The sequence below is a fragment of the Cydia fagiglandana genome, chromosome 2 (genome assembly GCF_963556715.1).
Source record: "Cydia fagiglandana chromosome 2, ilCydFagi1.1, whole genome shotgun sequence".
Taxonomy (NCBI): Eukaryota; Metazoa; Arthropoda; class Insecta; order Lepidoptera; family Tortricidae; genus Cydia; species Cydia fagiglandana.
The window spans coordinates 1737009-1757435 of NC_085933.1; the positions used below are offsets into that span (position 1 = coordinate 1737009).

At 41.7% G+C, this 20427-nt stretch overlaps 2 protein-coding genes and 1 non-coding gene across 4 annotated transcripts in view; all 3 read right to left on the minus strand.

The window, feature by feature from the left end:
- Positions 1–20427, minus strand: part of LOC134673969 (synaptic vesicle glycoprotein 2A-like) — a 396395-nt gene that overhangs the window by 237139 nt on the left and 138829 nt on the right. The window lies entirely within an intron of this gene.
- On the minus strand, positions 1385–1577 carry LOC134679719 (U2 spliceosomal RNA). The gene has a single exon (XR_010100388.1). It is a non-coding gene; the product is annotated as a U2 spliceosomal RNA (small nuclear RNA).
- Positions 2279–19355, minus strand: LOC134673955 (FK506-binding protein 59). 2 transcript variants are annotated; one of them, XM_063532002.1, is made up of 10 exons: positions 19042–19355; positions 15507–15649; positions 14634–14754; positions 13209–13344; positions 10138–10181; positions 8793–9005; positions 7495–7667; positions 7170–7268; positions 6413–6523; positions 2279–5005 (listed from the first exon to the last, which is right to left on the minus strand). In XM_063532002.1, exons 1-10 carry the CDS (start codon positions 19241–19243, stop codon positions 4829–4831), a joined length of 1419 nt encoding a protein of 472 aa, XP_063388072.1. In that variant the 5' UTR covers positions 19244–19355; the 3' UTR covers positions 2279–4828. The 2 variants fall into 2 exon arrangements, with proteins under 2 accessions (XP_063388072.1, XP_063388078.1); XM_063532008.1 differs by having other exon boundaries at positions 4878–5005; positions 6406–6523.

Here is a 20427-nt window from a genome sequence, read left to right on the forward strand (position 1 = left end):
AGATATAACTCGTGGGATAATCATACCCGGTCTCCTATATGTAGATACTCTTCCACTGAATTAATTTAACAAATACACACATTATCTTAAAATGTTGATCATTCGAATCCACCCTCTACCGTCACATATATGTAGGTTCTCTCTCAAGCCATTTCCGTCAGTATAAAAGAGCGGCAAATTTAGAAAATGTAAGCGCGCGAATGGGTGTGGTCCCATACAAAATTTTAATTTTGCACCTTTTTCTACTGACAAACTTGCTTGACCGGCTATATACATATAAAATATTTCCATTGGAACTGAAAGTGGGGATTTATTGTGACTCCGCCTATTCAAATATTTTTGACCCGATTCGTGTACCCATGTAAATTTTGCAGGCTGTATAGCCAGTCCGAATTCTAAGATCAAGTTTAACATACATTTACAATGGCGTACTTGATCTTAGAAAACGGACAGACTATACCTGAACGTGACTTCGCACTGCCATACAAATTTATAATAAAATATACAGAATACTTATTATAGCGGAATACATTTATACAACAATGATATATACTTGGTCAAGCAGATCTTGTCAGTAGAAAAAGGCGGCAAATTTGAAAAATGTAGGCGCGAAGGGATAGCGTCTCATACAAAATTTGAATTTCGCGCCTTTTTCTACTGACAAGATTTGCTTGACCATCTATATTTACTTATGTTGAGTTAGTCTGTCATTTCATAACAACATTTTAACTAGTTATCTTTTAATCTGCATTAAATTATAATACGTGAATTATTTGACTGGTTCTTCAATGTATGGCATAAACCTATCCCTGTCCAAGTCATATTCTAATCAAATGTGAACCGCAAACTCTCAGCGGCCAGTACGTACAGCAAGAAGGTTATTAGCGGATTAATGTCGCTGATTGGTAGTTATTGACATTATATGCATTTCATCTACACTTAGCTATGTACCATTAGTGTAATAAAGATGACTATTATTTTGTTTACCAGCTTTGATTACAGGCTCTGTAAACGCGTCGTCTTATTTAAATGTAGGCGTAATTTTGTATGTGTGCTAATTTGGCCCGAGAATTTGAACGGTAATGTTCCTAAAGGCGGTTTCCATACTAAATATATGCGTTCACTGCGTCAATCACAATGATAATGGCGTGGCGATGGCGTCCATTGAAGATAATATTTATTTTGCATGAAAAATAGGGAGTCTAAATACCTACTTCATAATTGTTAAGTTGTTGAACAAAAGACACAAAAGTGTCACCGTTTGAGGAGTACAATCTATGTTTTAATTATTTGCTCGTGTTACAGGCCACACCCGGTATATGATATCTAAAGCAATACTTAGACACACCACTTTCTTTTTTTGATAACGTAGATTTTTAATAGGATTATGTGGGCCAATCCCGGCGGCACTGCAATGCCGGGCCGACCCGTGACGGGAGTGGAGCGAGCCCCGAACATCCCGTCGGTTTACAAAAATCAGTTTAATATACTGGTCCCTCAGTGAGGGAACTTTCAGATATTAAGCTGAAAAGAACAGATACTACACTTTGATCTTAGCCAAAAGGCCGAGAAGCGATACCTGCCATGACCAAACTGAGAGAGGCCATTGATTCAGGAAAAATCTTAACACCGCGAAGTAGCGTTACTATGGCGCCGGTACAGCGACATCTAGCGGGGAATTGGGAAACTCAACACCCCACCATAAAGCATCTATGGGCGCTTGGAGGTTTCAACACCAATTACGCGTTCATACCAGACAGTATGAAAGTAGAAATGTAGCCCAGATTGACTATTTTTGACTCTATTCGTAGTCTCAACGAACAACGATGAACTAAAACGTCATATGAGCATAATTGTATGGGGGAACACTGGGAACAGCCAATGTTAACAACACTGCCTTGATATAGGAGTATGAGGGATAAAATTTAAAACTGCATTAACCTTTTCGTCGCCACGACAATAAAGTAGGTAATAAAGTGTCATCAACCACGTGTCAAAAATAGCAAGTAAACAACCCGTACATTATTATTTTCACGGAAACGTACGAACGTGTCTTGCTATTTCAGTCAGTCTTGGTACAAAAAGTACTGAGGTTGACTGAAGTAGCATAACAAATACGAACGTTTACGAGAAAACACGATGGAAAACTATAATGCGCTACATCTGTATAACATATTAAGTCGTAGCGTGTGGGGCAGAAAATGTACTGACTTTATATCAAGTCAATGGCGGCGAAAAGGTTAAAACACTAAAACTACTCCTAAATACGGAAACACAGTTATCTTATTTAACACTTTATTAACGTAAATTCGATCCACGAAAATATACAATCAGCAATGTACAATACAACTAAACCTCTATGACAGGTTTACAAGGGCCTCCCTCCATTGGCTACGTAACAAAACGATAAAAAAACTACTTGTTTGCTTAAATTAAAGCATTTTGGCGAGAATTGCGACCGGTAGAGAACATCCGGACATACGAAAGCATTTTTGCTTAAACTGAGACCTTCGCTAATGCTTCGGTTACCACCATTCACATTCGATTTGTAATTTTGATCCGTCAGCCAGGATTAGGGTTAAAAAGAGGTTGAACACCACTGTTACCTATCGTGTAACTAGAATTCGTTACATACCATAATCTTTTAGGTTACGTAGCCAATGGATGGGGCCTAGTTAAAACACCCATACCCTAGCGAGTGGGACACAGCGACACTCGGGAATGATCCAAACTACAGATTAACCCCCTTATTCATAAAATTTTACGGGCCTGATTTTGTTAAATTATAATGTATCCCTTTCTTACAAATAAGTCAAAATGACAGATAAAGACAAACGATTATTAGCTAATTAACCTCTAGCCGCCCATACGTCAAGCCTTGCCAAGCAAAATGAAATTTTATTTTGTCAACACAGAGTTCAAATTAGAATGGAACAGGAGACCTTTTTATAGTTCTCTGGGCGGCTAGTGGTTAAGGTTTAAAGCGCGTTTATGAATAAGGGGATTAGACGACATTTATTATAGTACACAAATGTAACTTAAAACCTTTTGGTGCAGAGATCAAAACGCGAGATTGAGAAATAACAAACACATTATTACAAAAGATTAGGCGATTCACACACTGCGCGTCGTCTTAGTCGTTAATAATTCTGTCCGCAGCAGATTTCGATCAGTGTGTAAGTCGCTTTAGAGCGGCAAAATATTATTATAATATAATATCTGAAAGATATTTGTTTCATATGCGAAAAATTAGGATTCTTAAAATTCAATTGTATTCTGTTAGAGTTAGACCAAGATCAGTCTGCAGCGGATTTGAGAGCCCACGCAGTGCAAGTGTTATTTAAACGTCATAATTTCATAGAAATTTGACCACAATCGTTGCAGACTTATCTCGGTCTAACTCTTCCAGCCTTGACCATAATTTAGGTTTTCCGTTTTTGATTTAGTTATTATATATAGTCCGTTTTTTTAGCATTAGAAAGAACTTCGCAGAAGTGAGCTTGTGGTTCCAAATACGGCACTTTTAGCGGCAATAATTTCAATTTTTTTTTTTTTGTTTAATAATTAAAAAGGGATTGAGATAGCTGTCAATCCATATTGATTTTGACGTAAGTGTATGGAAATCAAGTAAATTATATGTATTGACCATGCTACATTAGATAATTCAATAATTATTAACAATTAAAGAGCCTGATAAAAAACTGCGCGCTTGCTTCTGTGGAGTTCTTTCTAATGCTAAAAAAACGAACTATAGGACTTAATAAAGTATCTGTTATTTCTCTACCCATGCTCGTGGCAACGGTGATTGTTTTACTTATAAAGAACCTTACATAAACACGCATATTATTTTCGTACCTCCTATTAGCTAGTTTAAAAATGAGTCTTATCACCATACATCTAAGGTTGCTTTTAAAACCATTTTTTAAACTGGGATTAGGAGGTTGAGAAACTGCGAGAAATATTATTGGTGATTCGCGATCCAGTCTTAGTGCTCTGATAGCACAAGAATTACAAGATGGAGTCACCAATCGCTTATATTATAGTCATATCACCGGGTATTGGACTTAAAATTATAAACGGGTCACACATAGAACATTTTTTACTAGAGGAAAGCTCTATGCAATTTGAATTTGAAATCTATTTTTTATGTTTTATGTTATTATTGGACGGTCATAGACACTAGTTTCAATGGTCTTTAATAATAATTACATAAATCCTATTTTTGCAAAATACATTTTTGGCATCAAACGGGTAATGGTTACGGCTGAAAGCAATCACAAAGAGACATTCCAAAAAAATAGGGTATTTTGGAACTAGTGTGTTTTGAGACCTATGCATTATGAGAATAAAGTATTACGCCACGCACAGGTGAACACAATTTGGGGTATTTTGGGAAAGGTGTATTTTGGGACTAGTTCTCAATAGTTCTCGTGTAAATCGAGAATGAGCCTTTTTGAAATATGGTATTTTGGGCCTAGTTTCTTATGAGAAGAGGGGCTTTCGAAATTAGAGTGTATTGACTAATAGTGCGTTTTGAGACTAGTGCATTCGCCACCGGAAGGTTCTTAATTCGCTGACATAAGCGTTATGGGACATATTTTTGAAATTATTTGTACACCCATATTTTTACCGTTGACTGTACAATGCCTCCAGGGCCTATTTTAGATTTAAGCTAGTTATTATGTGTTTCGTACTCTACGTCCGAGATCTTCATTGAGAGAGTAACGCCTTCGGTGATCGATAGATGCCGCTAGCGTCTATGTAGTGTGTAATGATTTTTTTCCATGCAACCTATGTGTGACCCTCATGAGCCCATGCCACATTTCGTCTACATGTTCTGGAACTGTCCGTCCTTGTCGAGCATGAGTATGTTGGGGTTCTCCCGCTCGAAGTGTGTCGGAGCCCTGGTGCGCTGCTCGTCCGTCCACTCGCCCTCGCCCGCGCCCCACTCGCCCACGGCGGCGCCGATCACGTCCACCTCCGCCTTAGCTCTTATCTTCTCCAACTGGACACACACAATACGGGTAACGTGAGAAATCACATAAAAATATTATAACGAAACTGGAGTCCGTCTATAGTCTGTATCTTTAGGTATTTAAAAAAGAGTAAACGAAATCTACCCTCAATCAGGCGTGGCTCGCTCCGCGATTTCGTCGCTTTGCTACAGGTAGCTAAAAGTACATCCGTTCCACACCAATTTTGGTGGCTAGCCGTAAGCCGCGCGTGGCGCTGTCGCCACCTAGCGGCCATATCTGTCCTGATCGTAACAGACGCGTTTTGTTAAGGGGCCCACTGATTAACAGTCCGCCGGACGGTATCGGCCTGTCAGTTAGAACAAAAATTTTGACAGTTCCGAACAACTGACAGGCCGATACCGTCCGACGGACTGTTAATCAGTGGGCCCTTTAGAGTCAGTATTCTGTACCTATACTATTATTTGTTCTGTGTCTAGTCTGTATCTTTAGGTATTTAAAAAAGAGTAAACAAAAATTACCCTCAAATGGTTTCTTAAGCCAGTTGAAGGTATGTACATGAAAACGTTACATGATCAAAATTTGATTGATGATTAATAATGTAGGTTAATGTCAGATCGTGACAGATCCAAGTGGTTTTGTATTTAGTTGGTTAATCAATAAACCTAAATGTTATAATTACCCGAAAAAGTACAAATTATTTGTTGACTTTTATTTAAGTACCTAAAAATATACAGCGCCATTTCGTGACCACGTGTGGAAGTGTCACCATTTATTGACAATTTGTCATTACAAAAACCTGTACAACGTTAACTTTATCCGACCCAAATAATTAAAAACATTAAGAAAATAGGGTACTACTAGCGCCACCTAGAGACGAGCAGCGGAACTACAGTAGTACAATCTTATGACAACAGATGTCGCTAGTAGTACCTGAATCTTATAATCCTAAACCCTGATAATAGTAGGAAGGTATTCCATCTGTCCAATATCTTGGTCCAATGTGTATTTGCGTCTCACGCTTTACTAATGAGAGATGAAATAGAGCAACATCACGATCATTAGTGTAAAAACCGGTTTTCCTAGGATAAATATGGAAGTCGTAGTATTTGTATGGAGACGGCCGCTATATGACGGCACCGCTATCCTAGGAAAACCGATCTTAAGCGCAGAATAAATAATAGTACTAGGTACAGAAGACTCACTCTCTAACAAAACGCGTCTGTTACGATCAGCACAGATATGGCCGCTAGGTGGCGACAGCGCCACGCGCGGCTTATGGCCTTCCCCAAAATTGGTGTGGAACGTATGTACTATTAGCTACCTGTGGCAAAGAGACGAAATCGCGGAGTGAGCCACGCCTGGTGTAGGTGAAATGATACATGAAGTATGAAATGGCGGATGATTATTGTAAGCCAGTAAGTGCGCGGACCTGTTACCTCCGTGTCGTGCTTGGCGAACTTGTCGAACATGTTGGCGTACAGTTTCTTCTCTTTCTGTTTCTGCTTCTGTATCGCCTGTTTGCACACCACTATCTGGTTGGCGGCGGCCTGAAATAAGAAACCAACATAAGTAACTTGTTTTTTACTTTTTATTATTTTTAGTTCATACTCTATAGACATTTAATTCTCATAATAAAGGCGAGAACTCTCATGTGAGTCATTCATTACTCTTGCGGTATTTAATCGGTCGGCTGAATGAGATGTCAGCTCAATCCACAATGTAACTAAAATCACATACACACACACACACACACACACACACACACAACCGAGGTAGAGGTAGCTTTCCTGCCGCCGCGACGATGAGAGTGGACCGGGTTGACGGGTGTAGCAGACTTAGGATGGTATGAATAAAATAAGTTTCATTTTTGGTACAATCTTTTATCGCTGACTGTACTTTTCTTACGACACACAACTAATACTCACCGAGACAATTCTAAAAATCCCTAACACAATTAGGTTGCATTGTTTCATCACAGAGTTCCTATGGCCACCTCCTGTCTCCATCATCAGATCAGCTCGATGGTACCATAATATTGCATTGTCATTCAATTTATACATGCATGCAAAATTTCAGCTCAATCGGAGACCGGGAAGTGGATCAAATTTAACTTGCAAGATTTTATTACAGACAGACAGACAACGGTCAGGTGAAAGTAAATAAAAGCTTGTAAATTTTTTTTAATGATCGAACCTTGTTCTGTGGCTCGGCTTCTACGACCTTCTGGAAGTCTTGTAGCGCCTGCTCCGCCTCGCCCAGTCCGAGCAGCGCCTGCCCCCTCCGGAACAGTCCCTTCAAACATTCAAATATGTCAATATAACAAATCAGTCTGCATATGCATTATAAAACAGGCAATATTTATAAAAGCAAAAATTTGTCCTACAAAGGTCCAAAATTGTTGTTTAACCCCTGGTACTAACGCCTCGATATCCAAGCAAGCGAAAGATTGAACCACGAGCATAGCTAATGGTTCGAAAAGTGGAATCTTGAGCGTTGTGAGGGTAATATATTTACTTACCTTGACATTGTTGGTGTCGAAGGTCAGCGCCTTGGTGGCGTGGTCGCGGCTCTCGAAGTGGTGCGGCGGGGACACCTTCAGGTACACCAGCGCCAGGTTCAGGTGGGAGGAGAGGAGGAGCTCTTTGGCTTGCTCTTTCACTTTGTCTTCTACGCTGTTGTCTTCGGGGACGTCTGAAAATTTAATACGAATGGACATTGAAATTTGATGGCTTTTGGTGGTTGACTCGGCCTGATATTTTGGTTACATATTACTTTTACACTATCAGACAAAAAGCAAAACAAAAAAAAAACACATAACAAACTACTTTGTGAGGCTGGGCCCAAGCGGCTGTGTGAATGTGCCTCGCCTACAGCATAGATAAAAAAAGTACATACAGTGCTCACTCCATACATCAGTTTTGGTACCAAAACAACTATTATTTTCGTAGTGGACGTCTACCATCGAGACAACAGATGTTGCAGCGACCGAAAAGTCTAATGCTCAACAATTTTCAGTTAACACATTCAACACCAAGAACCCGACTGTCGGGTACACTGTTCGTAGCGTCTACGCGCTACATACGGCGAAACCGTGGCTACGCGCTACGAGCGTAACCCGTAGCGCTTAGTGGTAATAAATGTGTTAATATTATAAATGGATTAACCGGAACTCTATTTTCAACTCCTTCTGCTACTAATATTAATTGTAAATTGTTCTTCATTACAATTTTCATGAGTCGCCACGCGAGACATCTAGTATCGAGTAGTGGTACAGCCGGCCTAGCCAAGGTTACAATCGCTATCGCTTCGACAACGAAAAGCATTATGTCTCTCTATCACTCTTCCATATTAGTGTGACAGTGACAGTTGCGTTTCGATCGCTACGGAGCGTAAGCGATTGGCATCTTGGCTACGCGGCCTGATCATTTCGCTACTCGATGGTAGATGTCGACTACGAAAATAATAGTCGTTTTGGTACTGATGTATGGAGTGAGCACTCTATTCTTACTATATTTCCCTATGCCTACAGTACTACATCAGTGTGTGTGTTTGCCTCTTGCTTATGATGCTTGGCACAGTGATATCCTGGCAATATCTCATACTATATGAACCCGTCTATTCAATTATCTATGGCTAAACTCGCCATCTAGTAACGACACCACCCTCTTGTACATCTTGATAGCCAGCTGGTGCTTGCCCGCTTTGAAGTAGTTGGTGCCCTTCTCCTTGTAGATCTTGGCTTGCTCGAGCTTCTCCATCCATGGACGAAGATTCCTTGGCTTTCTCGAAGTTGTTCAACTTTATGACTATACTCACCATCGAGCAAAGAGACCACCCTCTTGTACATCTTGATAGCCAGCTGGTGTTTTCCCGCCTTGAAGTAGTTGGTGCCCTTCTCCTTGTAGATCTTGGCTTGCTCGAGCTTCTCCGGCCCGTCCATGGACCAGGATTCCTTGGCTTTCTCGAAGTTGGTCAGTTTGACGACGTACTCGACGGCAGTGTTGGCTGGCACGCCTAGTTCAGTGTTGCCTGAAAAAATAGTAATAATTAATTTGGTGGTCAGAAATTCAACATTAGAGGATAGAGGGTTTACAATGTGAAAATATTAGAAAAGGCTTGTATGACAGGCTAAGCGGATGGTAAACTTTGTTTACTAGGTACAGAAGATAAACTCTTGTGATAGACTGACTCTTGATAAACTGTTTTGGCAGAAACACAGAATTGTTCTGAAAAGAACAGTTGCGATCGATTAACACTCTGCGATTAAACTCTGTTAAGATTAGGACAGATGTGACGGCTAGGTGTCGCAAGCGCCACGCGCGGTCTATGGCTAGCCACCAAAATTGGTGTGGGACGGATGTATGAGTACTTGTAGCTACCTGTTGCAGAGCGACGCCTGTCTACATACCTTCGGACTTAAAGGCGTATTTAGGCTGTATGATAAGCCAGGGCCCCTCTCCCTTCAGGGACTTTCCTAACGCCCTTGGAGGCGCCCTAACGGCATCCAGGGGATGCCCTCACCCTGGCTGTCTTAGAGTATAGTCTTCTAATACATACCTTCAGACTTGAAGGCGTATTTAGGTTGTATGATAAGCCAGCGCCTCTCTCCCTTCAGGGACTTTCCTAACGCCCTAGGCGGCGCCCTAACGGCATCCAGGGGATGCCCTCACCCTGGCTGTCTTAGAGTATAGTCTTCTAAAACATACCTTCAGACTTGAAGGCGTATTTAGGCTGTATGGTGAGCCGGGACTTCTCCCCCTTAAGGAACTTCTCTAGCGCGCGCTCGACGCCCTCGCAGACGTTGCTGCCAGCGCCCTCTCCCAGCGGGAACGTGAGCGTGCGTGTGGAGCATGAAGGCTTGACTTGAAGCCGTATTTAGGCTGTATTGTGAGCCGGGACCTCTCTCTGGATGCCCTCACACTGGCTGTCCTAGAATAGTCTTCTAATGTATACATACCTTCAGACTTGAAGCCGTATTTAGGCTGTATGGTGAGCCGGGACCTCTCTCTGGATGCCCTCACACTGGCTGTCCTAGAATAGTGTTCTAATGTATACATACCTTCAGACTTGAAGGCGTATTTAAGCTGTATGGTGAGCCGGGACCTCTCTCTGGATGCCCTCACACTGGCTGTCCTAGAATAGTCTTCTAATGTATACATACCTTCAGACTTGAAGGCGTATTTAGGCTGTATGGTGAGCCGGGACCTCTCTCTGGATGCCCTCACACTGGCTGTCCTAGAATAGTCTTCTAATGTATACATACCTTCAGACTTGAAGCCGTATTTAGGCTGTATTGTGAGCCGGGACCTCTCTCTGGATGCCCTCACACTGGCTGTCCTAGAATAGTCTTCTAATGTATACATACCTTCAGACTTGAAGCCGTATTTAGGCTGTATTGTGAGCCGGGACCTCTCTCTGGATGCCCTCACACTGGCTGTCCTAGAATAGTCTTCTAATGTATACATACCTTCAGACTTGAAGCCGTATTTAGGCTGTATGGTGAGCCGGGACCTCTCTCTGGATGCCCTCACACTGGCTGTCCTAGAATAGTCTTCTAATGTATACATACCTTCAGACTTGAAGGCGTATTTAGGCTGTATTGTGAGCCGGGACCTCTCTCTGGATGCCCTCACACTGGCTGTCCTAGAATAGTCTTCTAATGTATACATACCTTCAGACTTGAAGCCGTATTTAGGCTGTATTGTGAGCCGGGACCTCTCTCTGGATGCCCTCACACTGGCTGTCCTAGAATAGTCTTCTAATGTATACATACCTTCAGACTTGAAGCCGTATTTAGGCTGTATTGTGAGCCGGGACCTCTCTCTGGATGCCCTCACACTGGCTGTCCTAGAATAGTCTTCTAATGTATACATACCTTCAAACTTGAAGGCGTATTTAGGCTGTATGGTGAGCCGGGACCTCTCTCTGGATGCCCTCACACTGGCTGTCCTAGAATAGTCTTCTAATGTATACATACCTTCAGACTTGAAGGCGTATTTAGGCTGTATTGTGAGCCGGGACCTCTCTCTGGATGCCCTCACACTGGCTGTCCTAGAATAGTCTTCTAATGTATACATACCTTCAGACTTGAAGCCGTATTTAGGCTGTATTGTGAGCCGGGACCTCTCTCTGGATGCCCTCACACTGGCTGTCCTAGAATAGTCTTCTAATGTATACATACCTTCAGACTTGAAGCCGTATTTAGGCTGTATTGTGAGCCGGGACCTCTCTCTGGATGCCCTCACACTGGCTGTCCTAGAATAGTCTTCTAATGTATACATACCTTCAGACTTGAAGCCGTATTTAGGCTGTATTGTGAGCCGGGACCTCTCTCTGGATGCCCTCACACTGGCTGTCCTAGAATAGTCTTCTAATGTATACATACCTTCAGACTTGAAGCCGTATTTAGGCTGTATGGTAAGCCGGGACCTCTCTCTGGATGCCCTCACACTGGCTGTCCTAGAATAGTCTTCTAATGTATACATACCTTCAGACTTGAAGGCGTATTTAGGCTGTATTGTGAGCCGGGACCTCTCTCTGGATGCCCTCACACTGGCTGTCCTAGAATAGTCTTCCAATGTATACATACCTTCAGACTTGAAGCCGTATTTAGGCTGTATTGTGAGCCGGGACCTCTCTCTGGATGCCCTCACACTGGCTGTCCTAGAATAGTCTTCTAATGTATACGTACCTTCAGACTTGAAGCCGTATTTAGGCTGTATTGTGAGCCGGGACCTCTCTCTGGATGCCCTCACACTGGCTGTCCTGGAATAGTCTTCTAATGTATACATACCTTCAGACTTGAAGCCGTATTTAGGCTGTATGGTGAGCCGGGACCTCTCTCTGGATGCCCTCACACTGGCTGTCCTAGAATAGTCTTCTAATGTATACATACCTTCAGACTTGAAGGCGTATTTAGGCTGTATTGTGAGCCGGGACCTCTCTCTGGATGCCCTCACACTGGCTGTCCTAGAATAGTCTTCTAATGTATACATACCTTCAGACTTGAAGCCGTATTTAGGCTGTATTGTGAGCCGGGACCTCTCTCTGGATGCCCTCACACTGGCTGTCCTAGAATAGTCTTCTAATGTATACATACCTTCAGACTTGAAGCCGTATTTAGGCTGTATTGTGAGCCGGGACCTCTCTCTGGATGCCCTCACACTGGCTGTCCTAGAATAGTCTTCTAATGTATACATACCTTCAGACTTGAAGCCGTATTTAGGCTGTATTGTGAGCCGGGACCTCTCTCTGGATGCCCTCACACTGGCTGTCCTAGAATAGTCTTCTAATGTATACATACCTTCAGACTTGAAGGCGTATTTAAACTCGTGAGTCGGGACTTCTCCCCCTTAAGGAACTTCTCTAGCGCCCTCTCGACGCCCTCGCAGACGTTGCTGTCAGCGCCCTCTCCCAGCGGGAACGTGAGTGTGTGTGAGTCGAACACTTTGCCGTCGGGGAGTAGTTTAAAGGCTTTACTTGAAGGCGTATTTAGGCTGTATGATAAGCCAGGGCCCCTCTCCCTTCAGGGACTTTCCTAACGCCCTAGGCGGCGCCTTAACGGCATCCAGGGGATGCCCTCACCCTGGCTGTCTTAGAGTATAGTCTTCTAATACATACCTTCAGACTTGAAGGCGTATTTAGGCTGTATGGTGAGCCGGGACTTCTCCCCCTTAAGGAACTTCTCTAGCGCGCGCTCGACGCCCTCACAGACGTTGCTGTCAGCGCCCTCTCCCAGCGGGAACGTGAGTGTGCGTGTGGAGCATGAAGGCTTGACTTGAAGCCGTATTTAGGCTGTATGGTGAGCTGGGACGACCTCTCTCCCTTCAGAAATCCCCAACGCCCCTGGATGCACTCACCCTGACTGTCCTAGAGCAGTGTATTCTAATCTAATGTATACATACCTTCAGACTTGAAGGCGTATTTAGGCTGTATGGTGAGCCGGGACTTCTCCCCCTTAAGGAACTTCTCTAGCGCGCGCTCGACGCCCTCGCAGACGTTGCTGTCAGCGCCCTCTCCCAGCGGGAACGTGAGTGTGCGTGTGGAACATGAAGGCTTGACTTGAAGCCGTATTTAGGCTGTATGGTGAGCTGGGACGACCTCTCTCCCTTCAGAAATCCCCAACGCCCCTGGATGCACTCACCCTGACTGTCCTAGAGCAGTGTATTCTAATCTAATGTATACATACCTTCAGACTTGAAGGCGTATTTAGGCTGTACGGTGAGCCGGGACTTCTCTCCCTTCAGGAACTTCTCGAGCGCCCGCTCGACGCCCTCGCAGACGTTGCTGTCAGCGCCCTCTCCCAGCGGGAACGTGAGTGTGCGTGTGTCGAACACTTTGCCGTCTGGGAGCTTGCCTTCGAGCTCCACTGGAATATTAATGTTTGTTTACATCTTGAGTCATAAGATATCGGTAGGGAACGACAATCCAAATTAATTAAATTCAAGGTCGTTTTTTAGCTGGCAAATTTTGACCCCTGGGTACATTTGAAAACCATTACTTATTTTTAAGTTGAAAGCTTTGTTGGTAAAAGTTGAGTTAAAACTTTTTTTTTTTATTATTATGAATGGGCTTACTCATGGCCACAGACTAGCCGATCACGCTAAAGCTCTAGTTTCCTAGGATAGCGGTGCCGTCATATAGCGGCCGTCTCCATACAAATACTACGACATCCATATTTAGCCGTATTATTTATTAGTATGGAGACGGCCGCTATATGACGGCACCGCTATCCTAGGAAAACCGATCTTTAGTGAGAGATATCATGTTTCAGTCACACGACACTCAAACATTGTTCGAAGTTACAATGAAATGAGGGCATTGTCCTATGGAAGAGAAAGTGTGCTGTCAAGCATTAATAATATTAAATTACAGTTTTCTATACGTCACAACTAAATATTCCAAAAATAATTTCTATTATTAGTCTTCAAAATTATCACACTGACCACATGTTCAAAAGATCGCAGAAATAATATTTGGAAATTACATAAAGGTACAAAACTTGGTTCTCAATGTTCCAAACAAGGACATCATGTGGTTTCTGTGGTTTTATCAATATACATATTCTCATTGATAATGAAACCACAATAAATCGTTTTATTAAAAAAGTCGACCACATTGCAGCACGAAATTTGCAGCAAAAAATTTAATAAAGTGTATAGACTTAGCATTGGTATTATTTTTCTTCCCCTAAAATAAAAGTCTGAACATATCTTACAACAGAATTTTGTCATTAAGGCCTCCGCAAACCGGCGCAACGCAGATCGCGCAACTCGCGCAAGACAATTGCCGCGCGAAGCAGATGGCCTACCGCGAATTACGTTCGATGTGTTGCCTTCCTGTCACACTTACGTACGAATTTACAAGTCTGTGTAGACGTGCCTTGGACAAAGTCAAACGCACTCACGGCCGCAGTGTCCAATGCCTCGAACGAAAGGGGACGTTTATTGAGTAAGAACGCTCAGAGCGGCTACCGCGAAAACTGAAATTCGCAAATTGCGGGGATCTTTCTCTTTTACTCCAACGAAGGCGTAATTAGAGTGACAGAGAAAAATCCCCGCAATTTGCGAATTTCGGTTTTCGCGGTAGCCGCTCAGTATTCTTACTTGAACTGAGAGACCCAATGACCGAACAAATAGCGTTTTTAGGTTAAGTTACCTGTGACCAGGGCTCCATCGTTGGGGTTGTCGAAGCCCTCGCCCTGGTCGATGATGTGCCGCAGGATCCCCTTGTTCTTGTTGGGACTCAGGTCCTCCACTTTCCAGTCGATCATTTCAATCTGAAAGGTTTCCAATGAGTTTAACAAATCGGTTTCTTACAGTAGTATGATGATATAATGAGAAATGCAACCAGATGTTGATATTATCTTGAAATACCAATTATTTGTATATCAATATCCCATCCATACTTAGATATAAATTCGAGTCCTGTGTTGGACGTAAAATAGCCCCACCCCCAGGAATTTAACCTCTAGCCGCCCAGAGACCTATAAAAAGGTCTCCGGTTCCATTCTAATTTGAACTTTGTGTTGACAAAATAAAATTTAATTTTGCTTGGCAAAGTTTGACATATGGGCGGCTAGAGTTTAAGAGACTTTGAGAAACACTGTAAAACAGGGCTTTTTTTACACACCTGAACCTGTAATCAATTTCTCAGACAAATTCGAACCACACAATGGAAAAATATCACTTGGTATTTAACAAAATCCGTTATAGATCCTTGTCTCCTATTGAACCCCTGTATGATCTCTGATGAACGGAAATTCTGGGGGTTTATGTACCACTTAGATTAATAAAGTTGAAAATGATACAGAAAACAAAGAGAATACAAAATATACCTCTTATGAGGGTTCTGGAGTAACTTTTTTTAGTAATTAAGATTTACCTTAGATAAAGTACAAATACTTTATAGTGTATTGTTACAGAAATAAAAGGGTCAGCAACGCGCATGTAACACCTGAGTTGCTGGCGTCCATAGGCTATGGTGACTGCCGTATGCGTTTGCCACCGACGTGGTGTTCAAAAAACTCACCTCAAATTGCAGAGTAGCATTAGGTGGGATCTTGGGAGGGCTGCCGGAGGCTCCATAGGCGTACTCCGGAGCGCAGGTGAGCACACACACCTCCCCCTTCTTCATTGTGGCTACGCCTATGTCCCATGCCTTTATAACCTGGCCTGTTGACCAAAAATAAAATGTTTTATGTAAACCGTTCATGTCCAATAAAGTGACACACATACATACATACGACCGGTCTGGACTAGTGGGTAGTGACCCTGCCTATGAAGCCGATGGTCCCGGGTTCGAATCCTGGTAAGGGCATTTATTTGTATGATGTTACAGATATTTGTTCCTGATCATGGTTCTTTTCTATGTATTTAAGTATTTATATATTATATATATCGTTCTCTGAGTACCCACAACACAAGTCTTCTTGAGCTTAACATGGGGTTTAGTTAATTTGTGTAAAAAAAAAATGTCCTATTATATACAAAAATAGTAAATATGTAAAGTTTAAAAAAGACTTGACCAGTGTTCAATGGAGCATTCCATGAAATTGTCTGCCATTTGTCCCATACAAACGTGAATTTGCTGAAGATATGCAGGTACAAGAGTTTCCTTTTCTATGACAAATGGTCAAAAATATGCACAGAAAAATAATAGCCTCTGTTAAATGCCGAAAAAAAAGTTGCAACACAGGAAATAAAATGTGTGTGTATGGGACAGCCCGTGGAGTGCTCCAAAGTATATTGTGATATTATAAATTATAATCTAAATACTACAATAGAACATAGGCTTGAACACCTAACACTGGTAATTTTTTGTAGAAGTACCCACATATTACAATATTTGAAAACAATACATAATGCAACTATATAAGTGAGTGCAAATAAGGAGTAATTTCTCTTCTTAGTCGGTTCCTCAAGGCTGAGGGTCGTGACCATCAGGAATGCAGTTCTTCACCACCGCTCTCCAAATCCCCCTGTCTTGGGCCAGGTGTATTGACCCCTGGATGTCGACGCCCGTAGCGTCGCGTATGGCATCAGACCACCGAGTTGGAGCCCTGCCTCTACTCCTTCTCCCTTCGACGCACCCAACCAGAACGAGCTTTTCAAAGCTGGACGGGTCTTGGCGGGCCACATGGCCAAAGAAGGTCAACATTCTCTGGAAGCATGTAGTTGAAAGCCGGGTGGTAATATGTAGCTCTTCGAGAATAGACGCGTTGGTGCGGCGTTGCGTCCAGGATATGCCCAACATTTTGCGCCAGCACCACATCTCGAATGCGTCTTTTTTTGCCCTCACACGTGGCTTCCATACCCATGTCTCAGAGGCGTAGAGGAATATGGAGAAGATAAGGGTGCGCATAAGTCGGGAGTAATTTAGGTTGTTACATTAAAACGGTATAACTTATTGACCTACCTTTAACTGTTTTTCAACAGTTTTTGGTACAAAACAAAAGGGCTGCTATTTAACTGATCACCAGATTTAATAAAATTTAATACCAATAAAATCTACTTTACCACCCTAAAATAATGAATGATCACCAAAATTATAACACCATTTTAATGTGAAATGATTACCAATTTTAATACATTTTACTATCCTATTAAAGGAAATGACACCAAATTAATCATTATTAACCCAAAAATTGTAAATAATTACCAAATTTCAAACCCCAATGTAATGTCAATTGATAACCAAATTTTTACATCGTGCTATCCTATTAAATAAAATGACACCAAAATAATCATTGTAAACCCAAAAATAGTAAATGACCACCAAAATTAGAACTCCATTTTAATGTAAAATTATAACCAAATTTTATATCTTGCTATCCTATTAAAGCAAAGCAAAATTTTCTAGTAGCATTTCGTTTCTGTATGGGTTGCAGTTCAAACCTAACCTAACCCACTTTTCTAGTAACATTTCGTTTCTGTAAGGTTCGCAGTTCAAACCTAACCTAACCCACTTTTCTAGTAGCATTTCTTATCTGGAAGGGTCGCAGTTCAAACCTAACCTAACCCACTTTTCTAGTAGAATTTCGTTTCTGTATGGGTCGGAGTTCAAACCTAACCTAACCCACTTTTCTAGTAGCATTTCGTTTCTGTAAGGGTCACAGTTCAAACCTAACCTAACCCACTTTTCTAGTAGCATTTCTTTTCTGTAAGGGTCGCAGTTCAAACCTAACCTAACCCACTTTTCTAGTAGCAATTCGTTTCTGTAAGGGTCGCAGTGTTAACCTAGCCCACTTTACTGATAGCAGTACAAACCTAACCTAACATACTTTTCTAGTAGCATTTCAGTATGCCTACCTAAGTTATGCGGTGCGGGGTACGGGGGTTGAGCGGGAGGGGCTAGTAATTTTGGCATCATTTTACTTTATTTGGTAATATGTATAATTTTTTTGGTATCATAGTGGTTTATTTAGGTGAAAATATCGCATTTATTTGGTCTTCAAGATTTGGTGATCATTAATGATTTTTGGTAATCATTCAATATATTTGGTATTCAAATACAATTTGAAGTGCAGTTGTAATTAAAATGGTGGTACATTTGTAATTTTAGGCCTTATTTTTATGGTGTTCAGTATTTTTTTTTGGTAAGCATGATTTTTTTATTTAGGGTACCAAAGTATTTTTTGGTGGTCATTATATTTGTAGCCAAACAAAAGTACTTTATTACCTGTTTCTATGAGATTTACTATGTTTGGCCTGACAAATGCTTGCTAAGAATCAAGCTATGTTGCAATACCTCTCAATGCAAAATAATGTACATATCCTATTCATATATTGCCTTTAAGGACTGATTTAGATGGCGCGCAAACTCACCTGCAACTTTAGTTACATTACGGACTGTTGGTTACATCCAATTCAACCGACCAATCAAAACCCGCAATATAATAAACCTTGCATGCGTGTTCTCGCAGTCTATAGTTCGTTTTTTTTAGCATTAGAAAGAACTTGAAAGAAGGTAAGCAATCTTGACATGTCTTTTAATTCAAAAACGCTTTTTAAAAATCAGTAACAATTACTTATGAAAGCAGAAGAATATAAATAATCATATTAGATTCATAATTGTTACATATTTGGCGTAACCTATTTTTAAAACGTGTTTTTCAATTAAAAGACACATCAAGACTGTTTACCTTATTTCTAATGCTAAAAAAACGAACTATAAATAAGCCTAAAAACTGTAATAGCTCAGCTACACAATAAATGGGTTTTGAGATGTAAATGTTGACTCCGCTGACCCAAGGTTCCATATTCAATCCACATTCAGGGTTCTTAGCATAAAAATAGCAGTCCACACTTGAATTGAGAATAAATTACAATAATTACATACATATGCATGACATTAAACATTATTATCAAAAAAAATTTATGTTAGGGAACTATGATTTTTTGAGTGGCATGCCTGGCTTTAAACGTAAAATAGTTAATCAATTTTGAAATGAAATAGAACACTGAATTGCGAGTGAAAAGCGTTTTTCTCGCGTTTAATTTTGAATGTTGATTTGATAACGCCTGTTTCACGTGGTGGTGAAGTTGATCAAAGAGTGAAATTTTACCTTTCCCCAGCTGGAACTCGAACGGCTCGTTCCGGTCCTTGCTGGAATCGAACTTGGTGCCGTCTAGAAGCGTCCCTGTATAGTGGACGGTGACCTGACAACCCGCGTTGGGTGTATCAGTGCCTTGGCCCTCCTGAATTATCCTTTTCAGAACACCGCGGTCGCCCGCCTTGCTTATGTCTACTCCTTCGTCTACAGTCATGATTACTGTATATTTATATAGAAGTTAAAGCCAAGAACGCTCTTAGCGTCGAATCTTTAGCGAAATACAAGCAATGCGCACAGCACGCCGGTCGAATTTATATGAACTGTCAAATCAAAAGTAAAGGCTTGCTACACGGTCGCCGACAAGCCCCCAGACCGCGTGGCCTTGGCCGGTCCCGGACCGTGTAGACAGTTGTTACCAACAAAATTTGACCAAAACTGACCAAGGACAGACCAAGGTCAGACGGTTAGAAGGCTTGTCGGCGACCGTGTAGCAAGCCTTTTAGACGGAATTTTCTAGACGTCATTGATTATGGCTATCTCTTTCTAAGCGCAGATAACGTGCGTAAGAGAGGGATAGAAAATTCGTCTGAAATACGTTCCGTTTCAGGCAGAACTGCACGGAGTTCAAGCGTGAATAACGTTATAGCCATAACACACTACCGCACCAAGGATACGGTAGTATGTTATGGCTTTTACACTGGACCCGGCTATAACCGCGAAAATCGAAGTTCGCAAATTGCGGGCATTTTTCTCTGTCACTACTTACGCCTTCAGTGGAGTAATAGAGAAAGATTTCGGTTTTCGCGGTAGCCCCTGCGACCCTACAACCTTTCATTCATTTCTTCACGGTTAACGGTTTCCTTTCCTGTGGGGTCCCTTCAGACTCTTCAGAGGGCCTACCGCCAACATCCAAATCGTTATCTGCCTCTCTATCGTTCTTGCGTTTTCGACCGACAGAGAGGCAAACGTTTTTCAATGTTGGGGGTAGACTTTTTTAAGCGGGTTTTACTGATATTAAAAGATGATGATGATGATCCTTCCGTCCGATTTCGACCATGGCGAGTTGGCGACGACTCCTAGTTAGCTAAATAGTTAGATATTATGTAAAGCGAATGGTATTAAATTATACAATATGACCACAAAGTGTGACCCAAAAGAAGTTTTTTCTGTTTGCAATATTCCACTTTAAACCAGTTTAAAGTACATATCGCAAATCGCGCGATTTAATGGTGTTAGACCCGTTAACAACATTAAATAAGTTTTGTACCTACCACATTGGTGGCAAACAAGCATTACGGCCCACCCTGATGGTTAGCGATTTTGTGACCTATGGACACTTGCTATTCCAGAAATGTTACATGCAATAACATCACAACTATGAAGGAGTAAAACAACTTA